This window comes from Cornus florida, unplaced genomic scaffold (assembly GCF_030987335.1).
Source record: "Cornus florida cultivar Cherokee Brave unplaced genomic scaffold, ASM3098733v1 CherokeeBrave_3.0.0_Hap2_Chr06, whole genome shotgun sequence".
NCBI lineage: Eukaryota > Viridiplantae > Streptophyta > Magnoliopsida > Cornales > Cornaceae > Cornus > Cornus florida.
In genome coordinates, this window is record NW_026775576.1 from 56,278,641 (window position 1) to 56,303,470 (window position 24,830).

The following is a 24,830-nucleotide window of genomic DNA, read 5'->3' on the forward strand; positions in this document are numbered from 1 at the left end:
GAGGTTTGGGTTTGTAGAGAGGATTCATGGCTACAGTTGATAATGCTGCCCTTCCCAGCAAGTTCTTTGTATGTTCCCTAGTAGAGCATAGATCAAGGAAGGAAATTGCTGCGGTGATGCTTACCAATTGTTACATAATAATGGGGGACAGAGACTTCGAAATACACAATTTTTGTTCCATTATCCTTTTTACTCAACTTTTTAGGTCCTAAAATATTTATGATTTTATGAAAACATGTGTTACATTTGAATATATTGTTATCATGTATAGATTTACCATATAGGTCTAAGTATGGGTTTATAAATTACACCATAAAGTTATTATGGACTGACTATTAGGAAGTCTTTCTTCAGTGGTCTGTCATTATTAGTAAGTTGTTGCATTTATTGTAAATTCAATTCTAACCTCTATCTACATGTTTTTTTTTTATTAGTTTTTTAATTTTATTATTTTGATTGATTATATTGGTATAACTCTTGGATGGTCTTTAAATAGTAACAACATATAAGCACATTATTTTACTCACAACATGGCCACTGTGTATTATGGAAGTTTTATTTATGCATATGCTTTCGGTGTACTTGAACCTTTTGAGCAGACAACAACGAAAAGATATATTGGAACCACTTGCTCATTTTTGGTCCACACATTTTACCATTAAATCTTTGGAAATCTTTCTTCGGCAGCCTAATTTGACCCACCGGCACCTTTTTCACACACTGTTTTGTTTTTTCCCAACTAAAAAGGTATTTTCTTTGATAAATAAAGTACATGAAAATTTACCATCAACTTACACAAACATGTCCATGACCCAGAAAAAAGATTGAAGTTTCATAGAAAATAACCTGCAACTTCTTATCATGTGCATTCTCTCTCTAAATAGTATAGAGGGGGAGAGATATTTGTAAGTATCATAATCACACCAATAAATTTTGCATTCACAAATTAGCAAGCCTCAATGGATGCATTTCCTTCTTCATCATCTTCTTCTTCGCCTCGATGGAACTATGATGTCTTCTTGAGTTTTAGAGGTGAAGATACCCGCAAGAACTTTGTGGACCATCTCTATATGGCTCTGCAACACAAAGGAATTCACACCTTCAAAGATGATGAGAAACTTCAGAGAGGAAAATCGATTCCTTCAGAACTCCTCAAGGCAATTAAGGAATCGAAATTTGTAATCATCATTTTTTTGAAAAACTACGCATCCTCCTCTTGGTGTTTGGATGAACTCGTACATATCATTCAATGCAGGAATACAGTGGGACAGACCATTTTGCCAATTTTCTACAACGTCGATCCCTCACAAGTACAGAAACAAAAAGGAAGTTTTGCAGAAGCATTTGCCAAACATGAGGAAAATTTTGGAGACGACATGGAAAAGGTGCAAAAGTGGAGGGCAGCTTTGGTAGAGGCAGCAAACTTAAGCGGGTGGGATTTGAATGACGTAGCAAATGGGTAATAACTAACTCAACAAATTTTATTCTTCTTCTATATTGCCGTATGAAATATGTGCACTAGTTTAACTAAACGACTTTGCAATACTTAGAAGCAAATATGAAGCACAATTTTATATTTTCAATTGGCATTCTTTTTTTATTGAGAAAAATTGCACAATATTTTATACTAAGTTTTAGTTGTTATTATTATTGAATATCTTGGTAAATAACATGCGCATTTTTGCTGTATTGAGTTAAAGCCTCAACCACTCACTCTGGGAGGAGAGAAGATATCATTATCCTATTAATTCAATAGTTTGTTTGCTATATTTTAATTTTAACAGAGTGTTTTAACCTTTAAATGAATATATAGGTTAGTTGTGGATTTATTATTCGCACTCAATTGCGTATCTCCATATTTTTTTTTATGTATTTAATGCCAAATTAGAATCAAACTAATCTGTTTAAAGTTGAATATTTATTATTTAAAGTTATTATTAAGTTTTAGATGTTTCTTACCAAAACTATAAGTAGGAAAAAAAAATTATGATTTCAAGTTTAAATGATAGGTGGGTTAATCTTTTTTTTTTTTTTTTTTTTTTTTTATGTGTGATACCCCCAGATTCTCGAATGCGGGTTGGCCAGGTCCACGCCCGAATACCCAAGGATATCAAAACAAATTGATAATAAACGAACACAGAGTACAAAAGAATAAAGAAGAATAAATAAAATGTTGACAAGAAACTAAAATGATAATCTAATAATAAACCTCAGAATATATTTCCATTAATTACTAAACTCTTCTGATACAACTGATCCTCCAAAATACAACTCGGGAATCCATACTGTGTGGACCCCTAGAAAATCCAAACTAAACAAATGACAACAATAACTGTCTAAATCAGGAAACTAAATCATAAAGGAACTCCTATGTAGCATCGGAAGAATAAAGTAGACTGATCCTCGCTCAGCACGAACAACCTCTACTCCTGACGAACACCTGAAAAATAATGGTGGGTCAGGCCCACAAACAAGTTCTACTCTACTACAGTCCAAGCAGAGATCCGATACACGTATACATCCTAGTCAATCCAACAGTAACTAGTAGTCTGTATATATATATATATACACACTAAAAGAACCTCACTAGACTATAGGGTTGTCTCAACCTGAATAGTAGGTAACATGCAAAACGCACATATAGTGGGCATGAGTACCTAGATCTACCAGGGTACACAACTACACTATATCTAGCTACACATCCCTGGCGATATACGCGCCCTAATCACTGATCATGAGACTCAAGCTCATATCATGGCACCATACTTATATATATAAAGTCTAGTAACCATCCTATCTAGTATAAATTAATCCTCCATAAGTCATTCAACTTGTTCAGTTAACCTGACTTGAATATAAGTAGGACTTAACATTTTATTTAATCCATTCCCTTATATAATAAATTAATCATCCATAAATCATTCAACTTGTTCAGCTGACCTGACTTGAATATAAGTAGGACTTAACATTTTAGTTAATCCATTCCCTTATATAAAATAGGTAGGACTTAACTGATAAGTTAATCCATCCCTAGAATGCCACCGTCCCATACCGGTGCATTAAACCACACAATCCAACAATTGATGTAACGATTAAGGAAATACATCAAACAATTCAGAAATAACTATGATAATATGATATCAAGTTATCACAAAATAGGAATGACTTATTATATATTTAAGTTTGCTATATCATATGTCCCACACAAATTGAATCTTATACATGATGATATTTTATTATACCGTCAAATAAGCATTCTCCATATCCAATTTATCCTACACATCTAATCTTGATTGGTAAAACATTTTAAAAGATTAAATCTATTCGTTTGTATAAAATATTCAAATAGCAAGCATCATTATGATTGAGTCTATTTAAATTTATTTAAACCCAAACCTAGTTCCTATTTAATGTTCAGGAATCCTAGGCATATTTCTACGTTCCATCATTCCATATATATGAAAAATACATAATGTAAACATATAAAAATTCACACTGAAAATCTAATCAAAATCATGCATTTATCAATTCATAACACAAGAACAGATATGAATTAATTTCATAAAACCTATGTTCTAATCTAATTAAACATGCATAATTATTTAATTTTGTGTGTTTAAGAAATCCTGGAACTTCCTAGGCATGTATAGAAACACGAATCAAAGGGAAAGAGATAGAAGAAGAACTTGCCTTAAACTTTCGGATCGAAAGTTACACTTTTTCTTCCTTGATCTTCTCTTTACATGGTTTTTCTCCTCATTCCTTCCTTAATTTTCCTCTTTCCCTCTCTAACTCTCTTTCTCTCTAGAATATATCACGTGAATATTTCTAACTCCCTTTTAGATACTATAGCTATATATTTATAGGCTAAATAAAATAACCCTAACCCTTTTCTAAATCCAAGTCAACTTAAAAAAAATAAATATTAAAAAGGTAAGTAAAATATGTTACGTATATAATTTATGTATATCTTTATTAAATAAATAAATTATACACATCCCATTATTTATTAATGAATTATCTAATAATACTTGAGTTACCATAATATTATAAAGTAACTTAAAACATAACACGTATCAAATCTATGTATATTTTTATTATTTAAATATAAAACATATACATCAGATTAAATATTACTACCCAAGTTACCATAAAATAATTAACAAATTACTTTCCCTTTTATATATGTTAAAAAGGTAAGTCTAATATATTACGTATATTATTTATGTATATGTTTATTAAATAAATAAATTATACACATTCCAATATTTATTAATGAATTATTCAATAATACTTAAGTTACCATAATATTATAAAGTAACTTCAAACATAACACGTATCAAATCTATATATTTTTTTATTATTTAAATATAAAACATATACATCAAATTAAATATTATTACCCAAGTTACCATAAAAGTAATTAATAAATTACTTTCCTTTTTATATATGCATACAATATATATCTATATATATACATACACAACTATCCATGGGTAATAATTCATACACATCCAACCTTCTATCCAAGTAGTCCATGGGACCCAATTGGTTAGCCCATTACTACTAACCATAACCATAAAAGAAAAATAAAATAAAATAATAAAAGAAAAGAAAACATTTAATTTATAATTAATCAAAACACCATTTAAGCACATAATCTAATTAAATAATTAACACATAGACAAATACAAATAATACATAGACACATAATCAAATAATCAAGTAATATCTAATTCAATTAAACACATAAGCAATTAGTCAAATAATCAATTAAATAATTAAAAATACAATTAAAACAAATAAATAAATACCGAGACTATCCTTTTAAAATTAGGGGTATTACATGATGGTAAAGCAAACACACGCACACTTTTTTTACCCACGCTGGGGCTCAAACCCCTCCCTTTTTCTTTGAAGAAGGGGAGGTTATACCATTGGGCCAAAGACCCTTTGGTAGGTGGGTTAATCTTAAGATTGCCATACTAATAAAGGTTTACTTTATTTCTTCTTCTTCATTTTTTTTTTTTTTTTGGGACTAATTTGGTCCATAGAACAACTAAAGACTTTATTAAAATGGTATGTGCTGCTGTTTTCAAATGTAAGTCCATAAATAATAGACATGTTTGAACATGACTTTTTTTTTTTTTCTTGCCGTACAAAAACAAAAAAATAAATAATTATAAATGATTCATAATTAAAATAAATTTTATTTATTTGTGTATTTCAAATCAATTCTTATATCAATTGTATTGTAGTTTGAAGTGGATTTAAGAGGGTTGGACTGAAAATTAATACTTCACAAGCTGTCAGAACTCAATTTCTTTTATCTTTTTGTCCTTTATCTCATTAAAGTAGAAATGATTACATTTGCAAATTTGGGTAATGAAAGTTCATTTTGATTTTGGATTGAACAGATTATATATATATATAGATGTATTGCTGAACTATCAGAAGAAATAAACACAAGCTACCTTGCTGCCTTGCTACTAGAACCAGTTGTGCATCCCCATGACTTGGGTTATCAAGTCATGAGTTATCAACATTTTTAAGATGCATTAGTCTATTTCAATCAATTTAGTTTACGAATTGAATAATTTATGATTATTATTATTGTTATTTACCCATAAAAAAAATAAAATATTTTTTTATGACTTACTAGTTCTTCTTAATGTGCTTTGTACTTCATAGGCATGAGGCGAAATTTATCCAAAAAATTGTTCAAGAGATTATAAAAAAATTGAAACATATACCATTATATGTTGCCAAGTATGAAGTGGGGATAGATTCTTGTGTCAACAAAGTGATCGCTTTGCTAAATAATGGGTCAAAGGATGTGTGCACTGTGGGAATTTGTGGAACTGGGGGAATAGGAAAGACAACCATAGCCAAAGTTGTCTTCAATCGAATATTTCATCAATTTGAAGGTTGTTGTTTCCTTAGTGATGTGAAAGAAGTTTCAGAATGACATAATGGTCTAACTAATCTGCAACAACAACTCTTGAATGACACCCTAATGGAAGAAGATATAAAGATGTCGAATGTTCACTACGGGATCAATGTGATAAAGAAAAGATTATGTTACAAGAAGGTCCTGGTAGTTCTCGACAACGTGGATAGTGTGAAGCAATTAGAAAATTTAGCTGGAGCAAATGATTGGTTTGGTTTTGGAAGTAGGATCATTGTAACAACTAGAAATGAATGTTTATTGGTGGAGAATAAAGTAGATGAAATGTACAAGGTTGAGTTGTTGAATGATGATGAAGCTCTTCTACTTTTTAGTTGGTATGCTTTCACTAACAACCATCCCTTGGAGGATTATTTGAAACTCTCGCGAAGTGTGATAAATTATGCCCAAGGCCTTCCATTAGCTCTTCAAGTTTTGGGTTCTTTTTTATTTAAAAGAAGTTTAGAAGAGTGGGAACATGAATTGGATAATTTTAAAAGAATTCCTAATAAACAAATTCATAATGTTCTTAAGATAAGTTTTGATGGCCTTAACGACACAGAGAAGGATTTATTCCTTGACATCGCTTGTTTCTTCAAATGGTATGATAAAGATTATGTAATGGATATATTGGGTAGTAATGGGTTTCACCCACGAATTCCAGTTCTCATTGAACGGTCATTGATAACTATCTCATCATACAACAAGCTGTGCATGCATGATTTGTTACAAGAAATGGGTAAGGAAATTTTTCGTCAAGAATCACCTGATGATCCTGGCAAACGAAGTAGGTTGTGGTTTTATGAAGATATCTAGAAAGTCAAGAATCACCTGATGATCCTGGCAAACGAAGTAGGTTGTGGTTTTATGAAGATATCTAGAAAGTGTTCAGAGAGAATATGGTACGGTCTAACTATATATAAGTTTATTTGCAATTTTGATATTCATGTTGTGAAAAAAAAAAAAAAAGATTTCTCTATCTTTATTTCCATATATCTAAACAGTTGTGAACTTAGATAATTTTAAGGTTTTAACACTACATGGTAACTTACACAATGTTCTTGGTGATCAGGTGACCAAAATAATTAAAGGCATTATGCTTAACTTGCCTGATGATCATGCACCAGAGGAGTTACATGTAGATGTGGATGTCTTTGAGAAGATGAAGAAACTTAAACTGCTGAAACTCAGTGGTATACGATCTTGTGGACAACTTACATATCTTTCAAATGAATTATGTTATCTCAATTGGGATGATTACCCTGCAAAGTTTTTGCAATCCAATTTCCATCCAGAAAATCTTGTGGAACTTCGCCTTTGTCACAATCAAATCAAAGAAATACCATCAAGTATCAAGGTACGATCAGAGTTTATTTATACAATTATTTACATATGAATGGTATTGTCAGATTTTATTGAAACTGATTGATTTCTTTCATTGCTTGTTTCCTTTCCAGTTTCTAGAGAAGTTAAAATACCTTAATCTCAGTCACTCCTTATATTTGTATAAAACTCCTGACTTGTCTAGTCTCCCATATCTCGAGAAATTAAATCTTGAAGGATGTAAAAATCTAATTGAGGTCCACGAGTCGATTGGAGTTCACGAGAGGCTTGTTAATTTGGATCTTAGGGACTGTAAAAATCTAAGGAGTCTCACAAAATACATGAAGTTGGAAAAGTTAGAATCTATCAGGATGTTTAAAACTTAAGAAGTTTCCAGAGATTCAGGGGCGTATGGATCGTTTGCAGGAACTTTTTTTTGGATGAAACTGCTATAAAAGATTTGCCTTCATCAATTGAGATTCTTGAAGGGCTTCAGCATTTAAGGGTAGGTAATTGCCGAAAGCTTAAAAGGGTTCCAAGCAATATTTTTTCTAGAATGAAGGATTTAAAAATCCTTCACATGGGAGGAACCGCTATAGAGCAGTTACCATCGTCCATTGTGCAGTTGTATAACCTTACTTACCTTTATCTACCTGATTTTCAAAAAGTGTCTCCCAAAACACCAAATTCATTGGTGCCATTTTCATTGGTGCGAAAGAGAACTCCTCCTGCTTCAACTAATTATTTGCAACTGGAACTGCTCTCCACTTTGAGCACTTTAAGTGAATTAAATTTGAGGAACTGCAATTTATCAGAAGAATCCTTTCCCATGAATATTGGCTGTCTACCTGGTTTGCAATCATTAGATTTAAGTGAAAGCAATTTGTCTAGCATACCAACAAGGCTCATTCAACTCAAAAGTCTCAGACGCCTTGATTTGGAAAATTGCACAAGCCTCCGAACGTTGACTTCACTTCCGTCATCTATTGAATTTGTGAATGCACATGGCTGCAAATCATTGGAACGGTATTGGATTCCACCAAGTGGAATTGGTCCAAACAATCGCGAAGTGATATCCAGTGAGTGCCAAAAATTGGTTATGGATGAGATGGATAACATGCCAAATATATCATCACAAACTCAGCTTCAGGTTACTTACTTTACCTTTCTCTCTGTACATAAATATATGTATGTATTCAAAACTTGGGATCTTTATTGTGTTCGTGCATGGAACAGGGAATTCAATGGATCAGTTTTCCGGGAAGTGAGATTCTGCAATGGTTTAGGCATAAGAGTGAGGTTGAGGGGTCTTCTTTCTCTTTCGTGGTAGATCATCATCGTAACGTCAAAGGAATTGCAATATGTGCTGTTTTGGAATTTGTTAGAATTTACTCAACGATTGTATTTGATCTCAAAATCAACGGTTATTACGTGAGGTGGTCGGAGAAATATAGTCATTTGTATGGGAGATGTAAAGGCAATCACGTTATTTTGACGAAGGTAACTGAATATTCCGATGAGTTGTCTACACAAAAACAACCAATTAAAAATTTGATGAAGAAGAGACCAAAGTTCAGCCCAGGCCCTCCCAATATTTGTGATGATGACAGCTGTTACATTCAGGCTTCAGTTTTCTCATTTGACTACATAAGTGGCAGATCATCATCAGAACTTGTTACAGAAGTTGTTATACAAGAAAAAGTGAAGAAAATGGGTATCCATCTAATTATGGAGGAGCAAGGTGAAGGTGAGTAGACCTACCCAATAATCATCATATCATACTTTCATCACTCTCTTCAAACTCAATTCTTAAAATCATACCAACATTTTGAACTATCATATTTTTCATATATAATGTTCATATATACAGCAATTAATTAATTAATTGATTACTGTATTTGATTGTTGCCATTTTGTAGGTTAACACACAGAAATCCTAGAAGACATTTGTATGTTTGTGGAGCACCATCCTAGCATTAAGAGGCAAAGAAATGATCATTTGGATATTTTGATTCTCATTTTTGTATACAAGAAGCTCTGCATGTCTGTTGTAATAACAATTTCAATTGTGATGGAAAATGTTTTGTTGGTACGTACCAAAATCTTTTCGTCATAAATGGATTATAATTTCACATCGACTCCGGAAAATTTTTATTTATAATGATCACGTCATATTAAAAATGACTTCCTAGTAATACTGATGGGTCACTTTTCATGGTGGTCTTGCCGGTGATCTTGACGAAGGGTGATGAATATCTGGTGGTAATGGCAGCAGCAATGGTTCAATGATGGTTAAATGAGGAAGGGTGATGAATATCTGGTCATTGGAACTGCTCTCCGCTTTGAGCACTCTATCTGTTTTAAATTTAAGTGGAAGCAATTTCTCTAGCATACCAACAAGCCTCATTCAACTCAAATGTCTGGAAAGCCTTCATTGGGAAGATTGCACCCAATAATCATCATATCATACTTCCATCACTCTCTTTAAACTTAATTTCTCAATTCTTAAAATCATACCAACACTTTCAAATATTATAATTTTCATATATACAGCAATTAATGAATTACTATATTTGATTGTTGCAATTTTGTAGGCTAACACAGAAATTCTAGAAGACAGTTGTATGTTTGTGGAGCAAGAGGCAAAGAAAGGATCATTTGGATACTTTTGATTGTCATTTTCGTCTACGTTTGTTTTGATTGTCAATTTTGTGTGCAAGAAGCTCTATCTGTTGTAATAACAATTTCAATTGTGATGGAAAATGTTTTATTAATACATACCAAAATTGACACCTATGAATTTGTCTATTAAGCAAATTGACCTTAAATCGCCCAGGACAGAATATTTGACTCATATAATAATTCAGTGAAGATGCACTTAATCCTTTTAAAGCATAATTTTGAAACAGAGAAGTAACAAAATATATTCATCAAAAAATAATAAAATTTTCAGAAATAATATGTTTCATGAACTCAACATTCAATCTGCATCAAATTGTGCAAATAATCCAAATTAAGTTCAAATTATTATTTTTTGAAAGCACAGCTTTATTCTTGAATTTAATCTCCAAAATGCCCGAACCATTTAAAAATTTGTGCCATATGCATATCACTTTCTCTTTTCACATCTATTTAGGTGTGGGATCCAATGCCGGTTCATCATTTGAAGGAGTAAAATGACTAAAGACAAACAACCAATTAAGAATTTGATGAAGAAGAGACCAAAGCTCAGCCCAGGCCCTCCCAATATTTGTGATGATGCCAGCTGTTACATTCAGGCTTCAGTTTTATCAATTGACTGCATACGTGGCACTAGACAAGAAAAGAAGGTGAAGAAAATGGGAATCAGTCTAATTAGGAGCAAGGTGAAGGTGAGTAGAGATCCACCCAATAATCATCATATCATACTTTCATCACTCTCTTCAAACTCAATTCTTAAAATCATACCAACATTTTGAACTATCATATTTTTCATATATAATGTTCATATATACAGCAATTAATTAATTACTGTATTTGATTGTTGCAATTTTGTAGGTTAACACAGAGAAATCCTAGAAGACATTCGTATGTTTGGCGCATGTGGAGCACCATCCTAGCATTAAGAGGCAAAGAAAGGATCATTTGGATACTTTTGATTGTATTTTTGTATACAAGAAGATCTGTCTGTTGTAATAACAATTTCAATTGTGATGGAAAATGTTTTGTTGGTACGTACCAAAATCTTTTTGCTCATATATGGATTATAATTTCACATCGACTCCTGAAATTTTTTATTTATTATGATCACATGTCATGCATATTACAAATGACTTCCTAGCAATACTGATGGGTCACTTTTCATGGTGGTCTTGCCGGTGATCTTGAAAAAGGGTGATGAATATCTGGTGGTTATGGCATGCAGCAGCAATGATTCAATGATGATTATAGTGGTGAGGACGAAAGAATCTTCCCCCAATAATCCAACACGTACAATACATTAGTTAAAAAGACATAAGATGTGCTCACTTCTCATAGTATAGCACTAGGATTTCCTTTCTAAGCCACCCTCTTCTTTTCCTTTCTTTTCTGTCAATTCGAACTAAAATGCTAGAGTGGAAAGAGGCATGTTCAATGTCCTTGACGCTATATAATAAAGACCGTAAGGCGCAACTCAAGAGTAAATTAATATCACGTGCCCCAGACAAATCATGTCATTGGTAAGTTCACCCAATAAAATTTGTGGCACTTGTAAAAATTGCTAACAAATTGATATGGTACATTTTCATTCGTTGCATCTCTCTGACACACTCAATACCTTCTCGGGCAGAAATATTTTTAGACAATACATATGTTGGTGAATTGCAGCATTAGTTGTTTACCTTTCATATTATCTTTTTCTGTGTTGAAACTTTAGTAGACGTTACTTGATGAAAATGCTCACGGGTCTTGTAGATCATGCCTGGACGGACTATTTGTTCATCTATATTCAGATACTAATATAAGAATTAGTTTTTTTTTTTTTTAGTCTATTACACATCACATTCAATGAATGTGCAACCAAAACCTTTTTGAATCTTGTAACAAATTTTACTTACCAAACATGTTTCCAATCACTATTGAACACTCTTTATAAAAAAATAATAATAATAATAATTGTTTCTTTTTGTAATGAAAAACACTTGGGACATCATTGAATCATTAGCCTAACTATTATAACTTCTCTCTTAAGCAGAGGTGTGAGGGATTTAAGTCTTGCAGCGAATATTTGTGGATATGAGTGAGTTTTTTTTTTTCCAAAAAATAAAAATTTTAAAAATAAGGGAAAACGTATATATATATATATTTTTTTTCCGTTAAATATATTGCTAAATAAAAAGAATAAAATTGTACAAAAGAACAAAAGAAGCTCTCAAGGTCAAGGAACATACCCCTAGACTCGGCTTACGCAGTCACTATTGTTGAAATTTACTTTAGATCTTGTTAAGTTGTGAGGTCATGAGTCATGACTGATTTAATATTCGTTGATTAAATAAAGGAGTTTAATGGGAATATCACCTATTAATTTGTCTATTAAGCAAATTCACCTTAAACCGCCCAGGACAGAATTTTTGACTCATATAATAATTTAGTGAAGATGCACTTAATCCTTTTAAAGCATAATTTTGAAATAAATTCATCAAAGATATATAATAAAATTTTCAGAAATAACATGTTTCATGAACTCAAAATTCAATCGGCATCAAATTGTGCAAATAATCCAAATTAAGTTCAAATTGAAAGCACAATTTTATTCTTGAATTTTATCTCCAAAATGCCTCGAACCATTTAGAAATATGTGCTATATACATATCACTTCCTCTTTTCACATCTAGGTGTGGGATCTAACCTCGGTTCATCATTTGAAGGAGTAAAATAACCATTTTGCCTTTGGTGTCCTCGGGTTCGGGTATGGTCCCAGTTAACGATTCGGACTCTCGGATTCGGGTCGTTTAGATAGGATTATATTGAAAAGTGATACAATAGTTTTTATTTTATTTTATTATATTTTTTCTACTAAAATTTTTTTTTTTGCTAAACTATCATTCACTAGTACAAATGTTTTTAAAAAAAGAAAATACAGATATGGTATCCTTTAATATAATTTTAATTTTAATTTAATAATATAAGGAAGTCTTTTTGGATAAATTATACTCCCTATATGTAACTACCTGAATCCGAGGTTGTCTAAGGGCACTATGGTCAATTCCAAGGTCGATACATAATATACGTGCCACCCCAAGGCTTATACAAAAAAATCATGAGATCACAGCTACAAAAAATGTTAAAACAGTCCACTAACCGATCTAAATTTACGAAGGAGTTTCCTTCCTGTGACCTGAAAAAATAATTAATATAATGGGTGAACACAACCGCTCAGTAGGAGGTGTCTAAGACACACCTCTTAATGACCCCGTGAATCCATACAAAGCATAAGATAAAAGAAGGACGGGATCATATCATTCGCTCGCCGCCCCGGGGGGGGGGGGGGGGGGGGGGGGGGGGGGGGGGGTGAATAGGTCATCCAACCATATGTATACAATGCATGCCAGTGTAATGCAATGACATGCCAATGTCGCTCCCCATTTTCAAAACATTTCTGTTTCACCGTTCCAAACCATTAATGCAACTCGACCCATAGCACTTTTATGGTGCCACGAGAGAAGAATTGGTTAGCTATCCCCGATCACATGGCACCTCTATGGCGTCGTTTCAGGCCTAGGTAGCTCAACCATGCTAGAGTCTCTCCCTAATTCTCTCTAGATCACATTAACGCCATAGACCACTAGGCACCTCCTAGGCGTTCGGGTTTTCGCAAACCATTTCAAAATCATTCCCCAAAAATAATTTATTTTCTTTACAAAACCAATGTTATGCATGAATGTAACATGTCCTTCAATGCCATGACAATACATGATTTTCCATGATTTTCATTCAACAACAACAATATCAATATAGCATGCTTTGCGCTCGTCGACTTAGCCTTCAGTAATAAAGTCTAATTCTTAAAGGTTAAGTGTAGATCAAAGCTTGAGTTGCCAAAAAAATAAAAAATAAAAGAATTGCAGAGGGAAAGAGAGAGGATGCCAGAGATGAGAGAATATGAGTGCCATTACAATGAATGAAATAATGGCGGGTCCCATGATTCTAATAAAAATATTTTTTTAACATTAATATATACCCCCTCTGTCCCAAAAAAGATGTCATGTTTGGGGAACCATGATTCACAAATTGTGAGTCATGGTTTCCAAAACAGGACATCTAATTTGGGATGGAGATATATGTACATACAATAAACCCACCACAACACATGTATAAGCACATAGCCACATAAAATGCATCAAATAATAATGTATGAAACACAATGGATCCAATCAACTCTAGGAACTAAATCGGTATACCCCACAGGGTTTGACACGCAAAACGAGACAATGATTAAAATAATTCAAAATATTGAAAAATCCCAGAAAATGAAAAATTCAAAAAATCAGAAATATTACACTATAAAATCAGAAAGGTTCAAAAGTGGAGGGCAGCTTTGGTAGAGGCAGCAAATTTAAACGGGTGGGATTTGAACGATGTAGCAAATGGGTAAACTAACTCAACAAATTTTATTCTTCTTCTATATATATATATATATTGCCGTATGAAATATGTGCACTAGTTTAACTAAACAACTTTGGTTGCAGTACTTAATTAGAAGCAAACATGAAGCACAATTTATATTTTCAAATTAGCATTCTTTTTTTATTGAGAAAAATTGCACAATATCTTAAACTAAATTTTAATTGTTATTATTAATTATTTTATATCTTGGTAAATAACACATTAAAGCCTCAACCTCTCACTCTGTGAGGAGAGAAGATATCATTATCCACTATATTTTAATTTTAAGTGAGTGTTTTAATCTTTAAATAAATATATAGGTTAGTTTTGGATTTATTATTCTCAGTGAATAGCCCATCTCCTTATTTTTCTGTTTTTATTTTTTTTTTCTTTTTATGCCAAATTAGAATCAAACTAATCTGATTAAAGTTGAATATTTATTAATTAGAGTTATTATTAAGTTTTTGATGTTTCTTACCAAAAAAGGAAAAAAAAAATTTATGATTTCAAGTTTAATTGATAGATGGGTTAAACTTCATATTGCCATTCTAATTAAGTTTTACATTCTTTCTTCTATTTTTATATACTACTTTTTTTTTTTTTCTTTTTTTTCTTTTTTTTTTTTTTGACTAATTTGGTCCATAGAACAACTAAAGACTTAATTAAAGTGGTATGTGCTGCTGTTTTCAAATGTAAGTCCATAAATAAATAATAAACATATTTGAACATGACTTTTTTTTTTTTTTCCTAGTTGTGTTTGAACTTGATTTTTCTAACAAAAACCAAAAGAAAAATAAATATTAATAATCCATAATTAAAATAACTTTTATTTATTTGTGTATTCCAAATACGATTTTTATATCAATTGTATTGTAGTTTGAAGTGAATTTTAGAGGGTTGGACTGAAAATTAATACCTCCCAAAGTGCTAGAACTCAATTTCTTTTATATTTTTGTCCTTTATCTTATTAAAGTAAAAATGATTACATTTGCGAATTTGAGTAATGAAAGTTCATTTTGATTTTGGAATGAACAGTTTATATATATATATATATATATATATATATATATATATATATATGGGCAAATTACATAAACCACCCCTCGGGTTTTTAATTCTTACATCAAGATAGAATGTGGATCAATATTTTGGTCAACAACCCTTGTAATTTTGTTGACCAAAATATATGATATAGGGTGTAACAATTTTTTATTTATTAATACAAATTCTTAAATTCAAAACATATGATATAGGGTTCCAAATGTTTAAATTATGAATTAAAGTTATTCTAATCATCTTATATTATAGCGGACTAAGCTAATTTAGGAGATCTCTAAACATTCTAGTTGACTAATATACACTTGCTCCCATTCTTCTACGGTTATAAACGAAAATTAAGTCAAATTATTTTTCTTCGTTAAATTTTAATTATTTGTTGTTGATGTTATTTTAATATCTTATTTTGTTTTTATAATTTTTTTATTCTACTTTTTTCCAGTACTATTTTCATCTTTAATAATTTAAGACCATTCTTTTATTTCATCTATATTTCTACAAACATTTGTGTGCATATATATATGTGGTTCAACTTATTCTTTCAGTTTTTGTATTTTAATCTTGTGGCTCTGCTTGCTAGTGGGGATGTGTTGGCTTTAGTTTTGTTCTTTGCAATCGGAAGTTTCAGTCACGGTGGTAGACCGGATATCTCTCTCACTCTCTATATAATACAGTAGTGGACTGGGTGTGGTGGACCGGAGACGGCGGTGGTGGGTGGTCGTTCCCTTGAGACTTGTCCACTAATCTAGAAATCAAATTCAATCTGCTTGGCTATGGTTTCGAATTTATTTATTTATTTTTTTTTATTTATTTTTTTTTTTTTGCAACAATGCATTAATCTGGGTCCATCATTATCTTCAAAAAATACTTATATATATATATATATATTATATGTTTATGTATATATTAGATGTATATGCATAGATCTACATCCTATGGGTGAGAGGAGTTGGAAAAGAGAAGGAGACAGTCTTTTCCCACCAACCAAAATGAGCTGCTAGTATAAGGAAAAATGGTTTTATGTATTAGGAGGGGCAAAAATGTAACTTATCAATACCAAACTCATTCTCAATTTTTCTCCGATTTAGCCTAAGGTCATATAGGTAAATTTATGTTGATTCACTGAGGTCAATTGCTCAACTAGGAGCTTCGTGTTATATCTCGGCTACTTCTTTCTTGATGTATGAATTGAAAACCTGAGGGGTGGTTTATGTAATTTGCCCATATATATATATAGATAGATGTATTGTTGAACAATCACAAGAAATAAACACAAGCAGACTTGTTACCTTGCTTACTAGAACCACTTGTGCATCCCCATGACCTTGAGTCATCAATTCATGAGTTATCCACATTTTAAAGATGCATTAGTCTATTTCAATCAATTTAGTTTACCCCCATGACTTGAGTTATCAAGTCATGAGTTATCTACATTTTAAAGATGTATTAGTCCATTTCAATCAATTTAGTTTACGAATTGAGTAACTTATTATTATTTACCCATTAATAAAAATGTGTGTGTCATGTATGACTCACTAGTTCTTTTTAATGTGCTTTGTACTTCATAGGCATGAGGCGAAATTTATCTAAAAAATTGTTCAAGAGATTATAAAAAAATTGGAACATATACCGTTATATGTTGCCGAGTATGAAGTGGGGATAGATTCTCGTGTCAATGAAGTGATCACTTTGCTAAATAATGGGTCAAAGGATGTGTGCACTGTAGGAATTTCTGGAACTGGGGGAATAGGAAAGACAACCATAGCCAAAGTTGTCTTCAATTGAATATTTCAGCAATTTGAAAGTTGTTGCTTCCTCAGTGATGTGAAAGGAGTTTCAGAACAACAGAATGGTCTAACTGATTTGCAACAACAACTCTTGAAAGACATCCTAATGGAAGAAAATCTAAAGATGTCTAATGTTGACTACGGGATCAATGTGATAAAGAAAAGATTTTGTTACAAGAAGGTCCTAGTAGTTCTTGACAATGTGGATAGTTTGAAGCAATTATAAAGTTTAGCCGGAGCAAATGATTGGTTTGGTTTTGGAAGTAGGATCATTGTAACAACCAGAAATGAATGTTTATTGGTGGAGCATAAAGTAGATGAAATGTACAAGGTTGAGTTGTTGAATAATGATGAAGCTCTTCAACTTTTTAGTTGGCATGCTTTCACTAACAATCATCCCTTGGAGGATTATCGGGAACTCTCAGAAAGTGTAGTAAATTATGTCAAAGGCCTTCCATTAGCTCTTCAAGTTTTGGGTTCTTTTTTATTTAAAAGAAGTATAAAAGAATGGGAATATGAACCGGATAATTTGAAAAAATTTCCTAATGAAAGAATTCATGATGTTCTTAAGATAAGTTTTGATGGCCTTAACAACACAGAGAAGGATTTATTCTTTGACATCGCTTGTTTCTTCAAAGGGTATGATAAAGATTATGTAATGAATATATTGGGTAGTAATGGGTTTCACCCACGAATTCCAATTCTCATTGAACGGTCATTGATAACCATCTCATCACACAACAAGCTGTGCATGCATGATTTGTTACAAGAAATGGGTAAGGAAATTGTTCGTCAAGAATTACCGGATGATCCTAGCAAACGAAGTAGGTTGTGGTTTTTATGAAGATATCTATAAAGTGTTCAGAGAGAATTCGGTACGTTCTAACTTCATATAAGTTTATTTGCAATTTTGATATTCATGTTGTGAAAAAAAAAAAAGTTTTCTTTAACTTTTTTCCATCTAAACAGTTGTGAACTTGGATAATTTTAAGGTTTTAACACTACATGGTAACCTACACAATGTTCTTGGTGATCAGGTGACTAAAATAATTAAAGGCATTATGCTAAACTTGCCTGATGATCATGCACCAGAGGAGTTACATGTAGATGTAGATGTCTTTGAGAAGATGAAGAAACTTAAACTGCTCAAACTCAGTGGCATACGATCTTGTGGACAACTTACATATCTTTAAAATGAATTATGTTATCTCGATTAGGATAATTACCCTGCAAAGTTTTTGCCATCCAATTTCCATCCAAAAAATCTTGTGGAACTTCGCCTTTGTCACAATCAAATCAAAGAAATATCATGAAGTATGGTGGCGCTCTGTCGCGATGCACCCTAAAGCTTGAAATGTGCACTGAGAGTGTGAGTGTGCAATGTGGCCAAGTTTTAAATTTATAAAAGCCACTACTATCTCTAACTAAAAATATAGCTATGGTGAGTAGGGATCGTCCCAAGGGATTGTGGGTGCCTTAGCAATGGAAACAATATATAGGGTTAATAGGTCGAATGATCAAAAAATGGTTTGTTTAGTTGATTACACTACAATGCACATGGAATTAAAGCAAACAAAATTCAATGATTAATAAAGTAGAGAAAGATATAGAGGAGAGGACTTAGGGTACTAGAGCTCACCACTAAAGTTGACTTCACTAGACATTAGCAATTGTATAACAATGGGGAGATTGACTTATAACTTATGTGTGTGTGTGTGTGCATTAATTGAAACTAGGCATGGATGGTAAATAAGCATAGATTGTCAAGCCAAATCAAATGGAAAACACAACCTATCAAATGAGACCAAAATCCATTCAATGAGACCACAATTTATGCACACACTACTAACTGGAAATATACACCATTTGCATTCATAAGTATGGAACACCAAGGAACAAGAATAGATTGTCCACCTATCTATGAATCTAAAGCAACTACACTACAACTACACTAAAGACATGGAAATTAAACTAAGTAAGCTAAAGGTATGGCACAATCCATCAAGAAATAAGTGTGAACCAACAAATAAATTACAACTGTGTTCAATTAAGCTCTATGTTTTGACCATCTCTAGATTAACTTCATCCATACATATAGACATACATAAATTCCACTAAATCTAGAGAAAAGCACATGAATCATCCATTCTAGCATACATAGACATATAGATAAAAATAGAAAATCAATAGGAAGCATTAATCCATACACATCAAGTAGAAACCACAAGATATATATATAAATCCAAGATCAAAACTTCGTTACAAATAAATCCCCAAAAATATATAAAGAACTAAGTCTAAGAAGCAAACTTAGAGGCTACTCTAGCCCCAAGTAGATGTCTAGCCACTCATTGAAGTAGTCATCTAACCCTCAAGGGCTATCGCCAGGTAGGAATGACCTCCTTCTTGATGGAAACCCTAGAAGAATGGAAGAATTCCCAAAGGTGTGTGTAAAGCTCTCTCTAGCCTCCTCTCTAAGATATGAAAAATACAAGTTATGATAAATGTTGAATGAAATTATGCTCTTAAAATGGTTCTAATTCCTTATATAGGTAGGTCAAGGGTCACACCCAATGGTCTGGGCTCGCACACCAAGGTCCCTCCAATGATTGCACCGTGAGCCAACTTTTAATGAGCTGGAATTTATCTTTTTGCGGACTTGAGGAAGTTCGATCGATCGAACTATAGTGAGATCGATCGAACTTGGCTGAGATCCATCGAATGCTGCAGAGATCAATCATCCTTAGCGGTGCCTTTTTGAATAAAGACAAATCTTTGAGATATTTTGGGAAGAAGACAAAAGTGGTAGGTGGGGTGGTAAGTGTGGATAAGATTGGATAAGATCGAATCACTTCGATCGATCGATCAAAGAAAGGTTGGATCGATCAAACTTATTGGATTCTTTTGGATAACAACAAAAGCTTGGATCCATCTTGAAGTGTCCAGATCGATGAACTCCAGATCGATCAAACTTTGTGAATTTCCACACTTTGCTTCATTTTGCTTCCACTTTGCTCATTTCTTCCATTTAGCTTGAGTTAACTTCTTTTATACTTTTATTTGGCTGAATTGACTTATTTTTGGGATAAGCACCTAAAAAGGGCAATAACACGAAATTATTTTAAAACGGGAGAGTAAGATAGATAAATGTTCTAGAATACCTAAGCTTAGGGGGTTTAAATGCGCACTTTTCAGCGTTCATCACACCCCCACACTTAAATATTGCTAGTCACTAGCAATGAACTACAAAGTAAATGAATGAAATGAACAACTAAACAACTATGGTCTAGAAAGCAATAATGGATAACGCCACTTTCGTAGGGAACACGATTGTATTTAGCATATGCAACAAGCCTTTTAAACCCCTAGGTTACCCCTAGTGGACGAGTGAAGTCTCGTGAGGGTTTCCCGAAATGATACTCACAAACACTATGCCCATTCTCACAAAAGAGGTACCAATATTGCAAACAAGCATTGGGTGAAAACTACCTCAAGTATGCAATTTTTTAACCATTTCCATGCAACCTCCCAAAATCTCAACACCAAGCAAGCAAATATGGTTCTCCACACATCAAGAAAATGATCATGCAAATCAAAACAACTCTAGAATTCTTTTTGAGTGGACCGGCATCAAATATGTTGCTATCTAAGCCAACTAGAGAAATGATCACATCTTTACCCTCAAACTAGCACACAAATCTAGTACCGATCATCAAGACAAAGAGTGGACCTTTTATTAAAGCTTTATTGTTCTAGGTGCGCTTATTCTTTTCACTCAATTTTTTTTTTTTTTTTTTCTATCCTAATGATCAAAGATGGAAGCATGGTGCAATGTGTTGATCTATTAAGCTTTTTAGCGATCCATGAGGTCGAGCGTTGGGTCAATGACTCCCAAACCAGACGGCTTTAGGGCACTAGGTGTTCAAACACCCCTAAGGACTTACAAGCTCAAATCAACTAGGCTACAAATCAAAACAACCTCCATCTAATTATTTCCCACTTCTCACCTTTTGGGAGAAGTCCTCACTTTTTTTTTTTTTTATTGCTTTTGCAACAATTTATTATTATTATTATGATTATTATTATTAACCTAGAGTTTGGGCCCTCCACCTTTCGGCGCGAGAAATTCAGTACTTGATGAGGCTAGAATCCCGGCTACTCAATGAAAAGGGATTGTTATCCACTTTTATCAAGATGAAAGCTTTCAATGCATTACTAACTCAATTGGGATATAACCAATTCAATAGTCAACAAAACATGTACCCCACAAATGAATGCTAGTGTGCGTCTGTGCTAGTGTAGAATACTAGAGTGAATCTCAAAACAATCACAAAATCTGGATGATGTGGACCACAAATGCAAGCCAGATATCAATCTTTCGAAAAATTTACTCCTAAATGGCATCCACAAGGCATACAAGGAGTGTTGGACTCTCAAGTCAAGTAATTTTTAAATTTTAAGCAATATAGTCCTCAAAAGATCAAAATCATAGCTAGTCACGGACCAATCATAGAAAATTCCTCAAATACACAAGTCATGCTCAAAATTTTGAATTGAAAGCAAATACTGTAACAACACCCATTACCCCCAAACTTAAATGGCACAATGTCCTCAATGTGCAAAGAGAACAAAGGAAAGAGTATACTAGTGCAACTATGGCAAAGAACGACTGGGACACAAGTATCCAAGGTAGGTGGTATAACCCCCCCAAACTTAGGATTAACTGTGGTCCTGAAAAGATAGCACTAGGATAAAACCTGATCAGATAACAAAGGGAATAATAACAGTGCACAGTGGACATACAAGTGTAAATGGGACAATAAATGAACTAAAGAGAGAGGAAAAGGGTGGTCCTGAAAAATGTTGGGCAACACTCTCTCACTGAAGTCACTGGAATACACATGATAATAGAGTCAGTTACAAACAAATATATCAATAGAAGAATATGACATCCAAAAGATCATGCATAAAATAGAAAATAAAAACAGTGTGTGGTACATCGCGGTAGCAGGGCCGATAAACTGGCCGCAAAAATATCAGATCAGTATCAGAATAGCAGTAATGTAGTACAGATATATAAAGTGATAAAAGAGAGATAGAGGTCAGGCAGATGAAGTAGGGCGAGTGGGGCGTGATCCCCGGATATCTCTAGATATGCCCTACAGTGCAGCTAAAATATCGGAGCGGAGAGTAGTCATGTCTATGCTGAGAGATGCCACATCTGACTAAAGAGAGACAACTGCATCCTCTAAGGTCTGGATATGCTCTCCTAGGCCAGCTGTCTGAGCTGAAGCCTCAGGTATGACTGGATCAGGAAACTGTGGTACATCTTGAGTCTGCTCTTGAGAATGAACTGGCGATCCTGCCGAGGAGTGATGTGGTAGCTCCTCTGCTAGAGGCTCTTACTCTAAGTTTATGTCCATATGTGCTGCAGCCGCCGGTGCGTCTGCTGGATCATCTGCTGCTGTTGCTGCTGCGATCTCCTCCTCCTCAAGCTCCTCAGCTGCTAGAACAGAATCCTCCACTAGACTCTTGATAAGAGTATTGTAGCTCTTATTCCAATCCTTCTTGCCATAGTGGCAAGCTCCTGTCTCTGTACGCTTATCTGGATGGAAAGGATAGCACTGATCTCAGAGGATCTGAGTGATAAGATGGCCAAATGAGAGGAAAGTGGCTCGCCTGGGCTTGGCCTTGCTAATGTAGGTCGCATATAATCTCATCATGACACTCTAGTAGAGTGACGGCATAGATACCCAGTAGCCTGTATAGAATCCATAAAGAATAGCTAGAAAGTCATAACGCCTTTAGATCTTATGGCCCGCCATAAATACATTTCGAAATAGTACCGAATCGTAGAACCAAAGCTCGTCGGGCAGATAAGTCCGAGTGGTAAAAGTCTCGCCATTTGCATAGTGGCCAGTGAGTGCAACGGCCAAGTCTGCGTAAGAAGGCCTTCTCTCCAAGATAGGATAATGAACATCAGGAGGGCAGACATGAAGGCATCGAAAAGATCTGGCTAATATATCAACTGTGATCCGGATAGGGTGGCCATCGATAATCGTTTACAGCTCTGATAAGTTACTCGGGGCCGGCCGGAGTTTTTGGTAGAACAACCGAACAAGCCATGGGTACACTACATAAGTAACTGGGGCAAAAATAACAGAAAAGCCCCTTCGGTCAAGATCATCATAAGCTAGCCGGGTCAGGAGATACCGGGAGAAAAAAGTAATGTCGAACACCGACTCATGCGCCACCTGAAGGAGTAAGTATCTCCTGATAGGTCTGTCTCGGACCTAGCCTGGCTGTGCCGGTGGTGGTGAAGGAGAAGGTACATGCTCAATCTCAGCTGAAGAAGATGATGCAGAAGCCGAAGACTGTAGTTTAGAGTTGGCTGATGGGGACTGAGCTGGATCTACCTCAGGATAATCCTCTAACTGCTCAGGCTGCTCAGCCTGATCATCCTGCTCTGGATCCTGAACATGGGATGGTCCTGCCTGGTCCTCCGTGCGCTGTCGTACTCGATGCACATACTACCTACGGGCAACTATCTTGACCCTAGCCATGGTCTGCAAAATAGAAGGGAAACACTTGCAATAAAAGTCAATAACAGACAAAAGAGAATTGAAGCACAACATTTAGAAACATGTATGTCAAATAAGATAGACAACTTAGAATAATAATCATGAATCTATACAAGTTATGATACAACCAAATAAACAGTGACCAAATGAAACATGCTAAACAATATAAGTATAGAATGCATCCAATATGGAAAACACAAGCATTGGGCATAAATAAGATAGCATTGAACACAAAAGATGGTGTGTGAAGTGCATAGGCAAATATGTGATGTTCGGTCGATCTGGAAAATGTGAGATCGATCTTTCTCAGATCGATCTGAGAAATACAGAGATCGATTGAACTCTGCAAATAATGTGAACAGCCACAAATCTGTGACGTGGATGGCACGGGGGGTACCCAAACAAGTTTGTGGGACCCACAACACCTCAACAACCCAAGAATGATCACTTATCTTGGCACGTGACCCCTAAAATTTGAAATCAAAATCAAAATATATACAAAATTATATACACATATATATACATATATAGACACATGCTTAAAGCTTCATGTATGGTAAGAAATCAAGTATGGCATCTCAGATCTAATATAGAAACATCAAAATCATGTAAATTGAAGCTCGAAAATGGAAATGAAACACAAACTTACCAAAACCGAGAAGAAAAGAGAGGACAAGGGGGATGAGATGAGATCTAAGGTGAGGGAGAGATATTCGAGGCTCGGGAAGCTCGCCGGAGGTTGGGAAGAAAGGGTTTGCAGCGGCGAGAGAGATGAGGGTCTGAGATCGATGTACAAATCGATCAAAATGACCCTAGGGTTTTATTTTAAAAACTAGTCCCGACAAGTTCAATCTTGAAGGAACACAGATCGATCTATACTTCAAAATGACAAAGTATTTTTGATTTTTTTTTAATAGAAAAAATATATATATATATATATATATATATATTTACTTGAAAATTAATAATTAAAATTAAAAAAAAAATCTTTTTGGATTTTTGGAAAAATAA

General features: G+C 33.8%; 1 protein-coding gene and 2 pseudogenes across 1 annotated transcript; all 3 read left to right on the plus strand.

The window, feature by feature from the left end:
• The first annotated feature begins 959 nt into the window (after window positions 1-959).
• Window positions 960-6,763, plus strand: LOC132314143 (disease resistance protein RUN1-like; annotated as a pseudogene).
• Window positions 6,764-7,043: 280 nt separating this feature from the next.
• Window positions 7,044-9,942, plus strand: LOC132314144 (disease resistance-like protein DSC1). The gene is made up of 6 exons (XM_059813042.1): window positions 7,044-7,304; window positions 7,405-7,582; window positions 7,729-8,420; window positions 8,507-9,017; window positions 9,202-9,359; window positions 9,865-9,942. Exons 1-6 carry the CDS (start codon window positions 7,044-7,046, stop codon window positions 9,940-9,942), a joined length of 1,878 nt encoding a protein of 625 aa, XP_059669025.1.
• Window positions 9,943-16,386: 6,444 nt separating this feature from the next.
• Window positions 16,387-18,431, plus strand: LOC132314146 (disease resistance protein Roq1-like; annotated as a pseudogene).
• The last annotated feature ends 6,399 nt before the right edge of the window (window positions 18,432-24,830 follow it).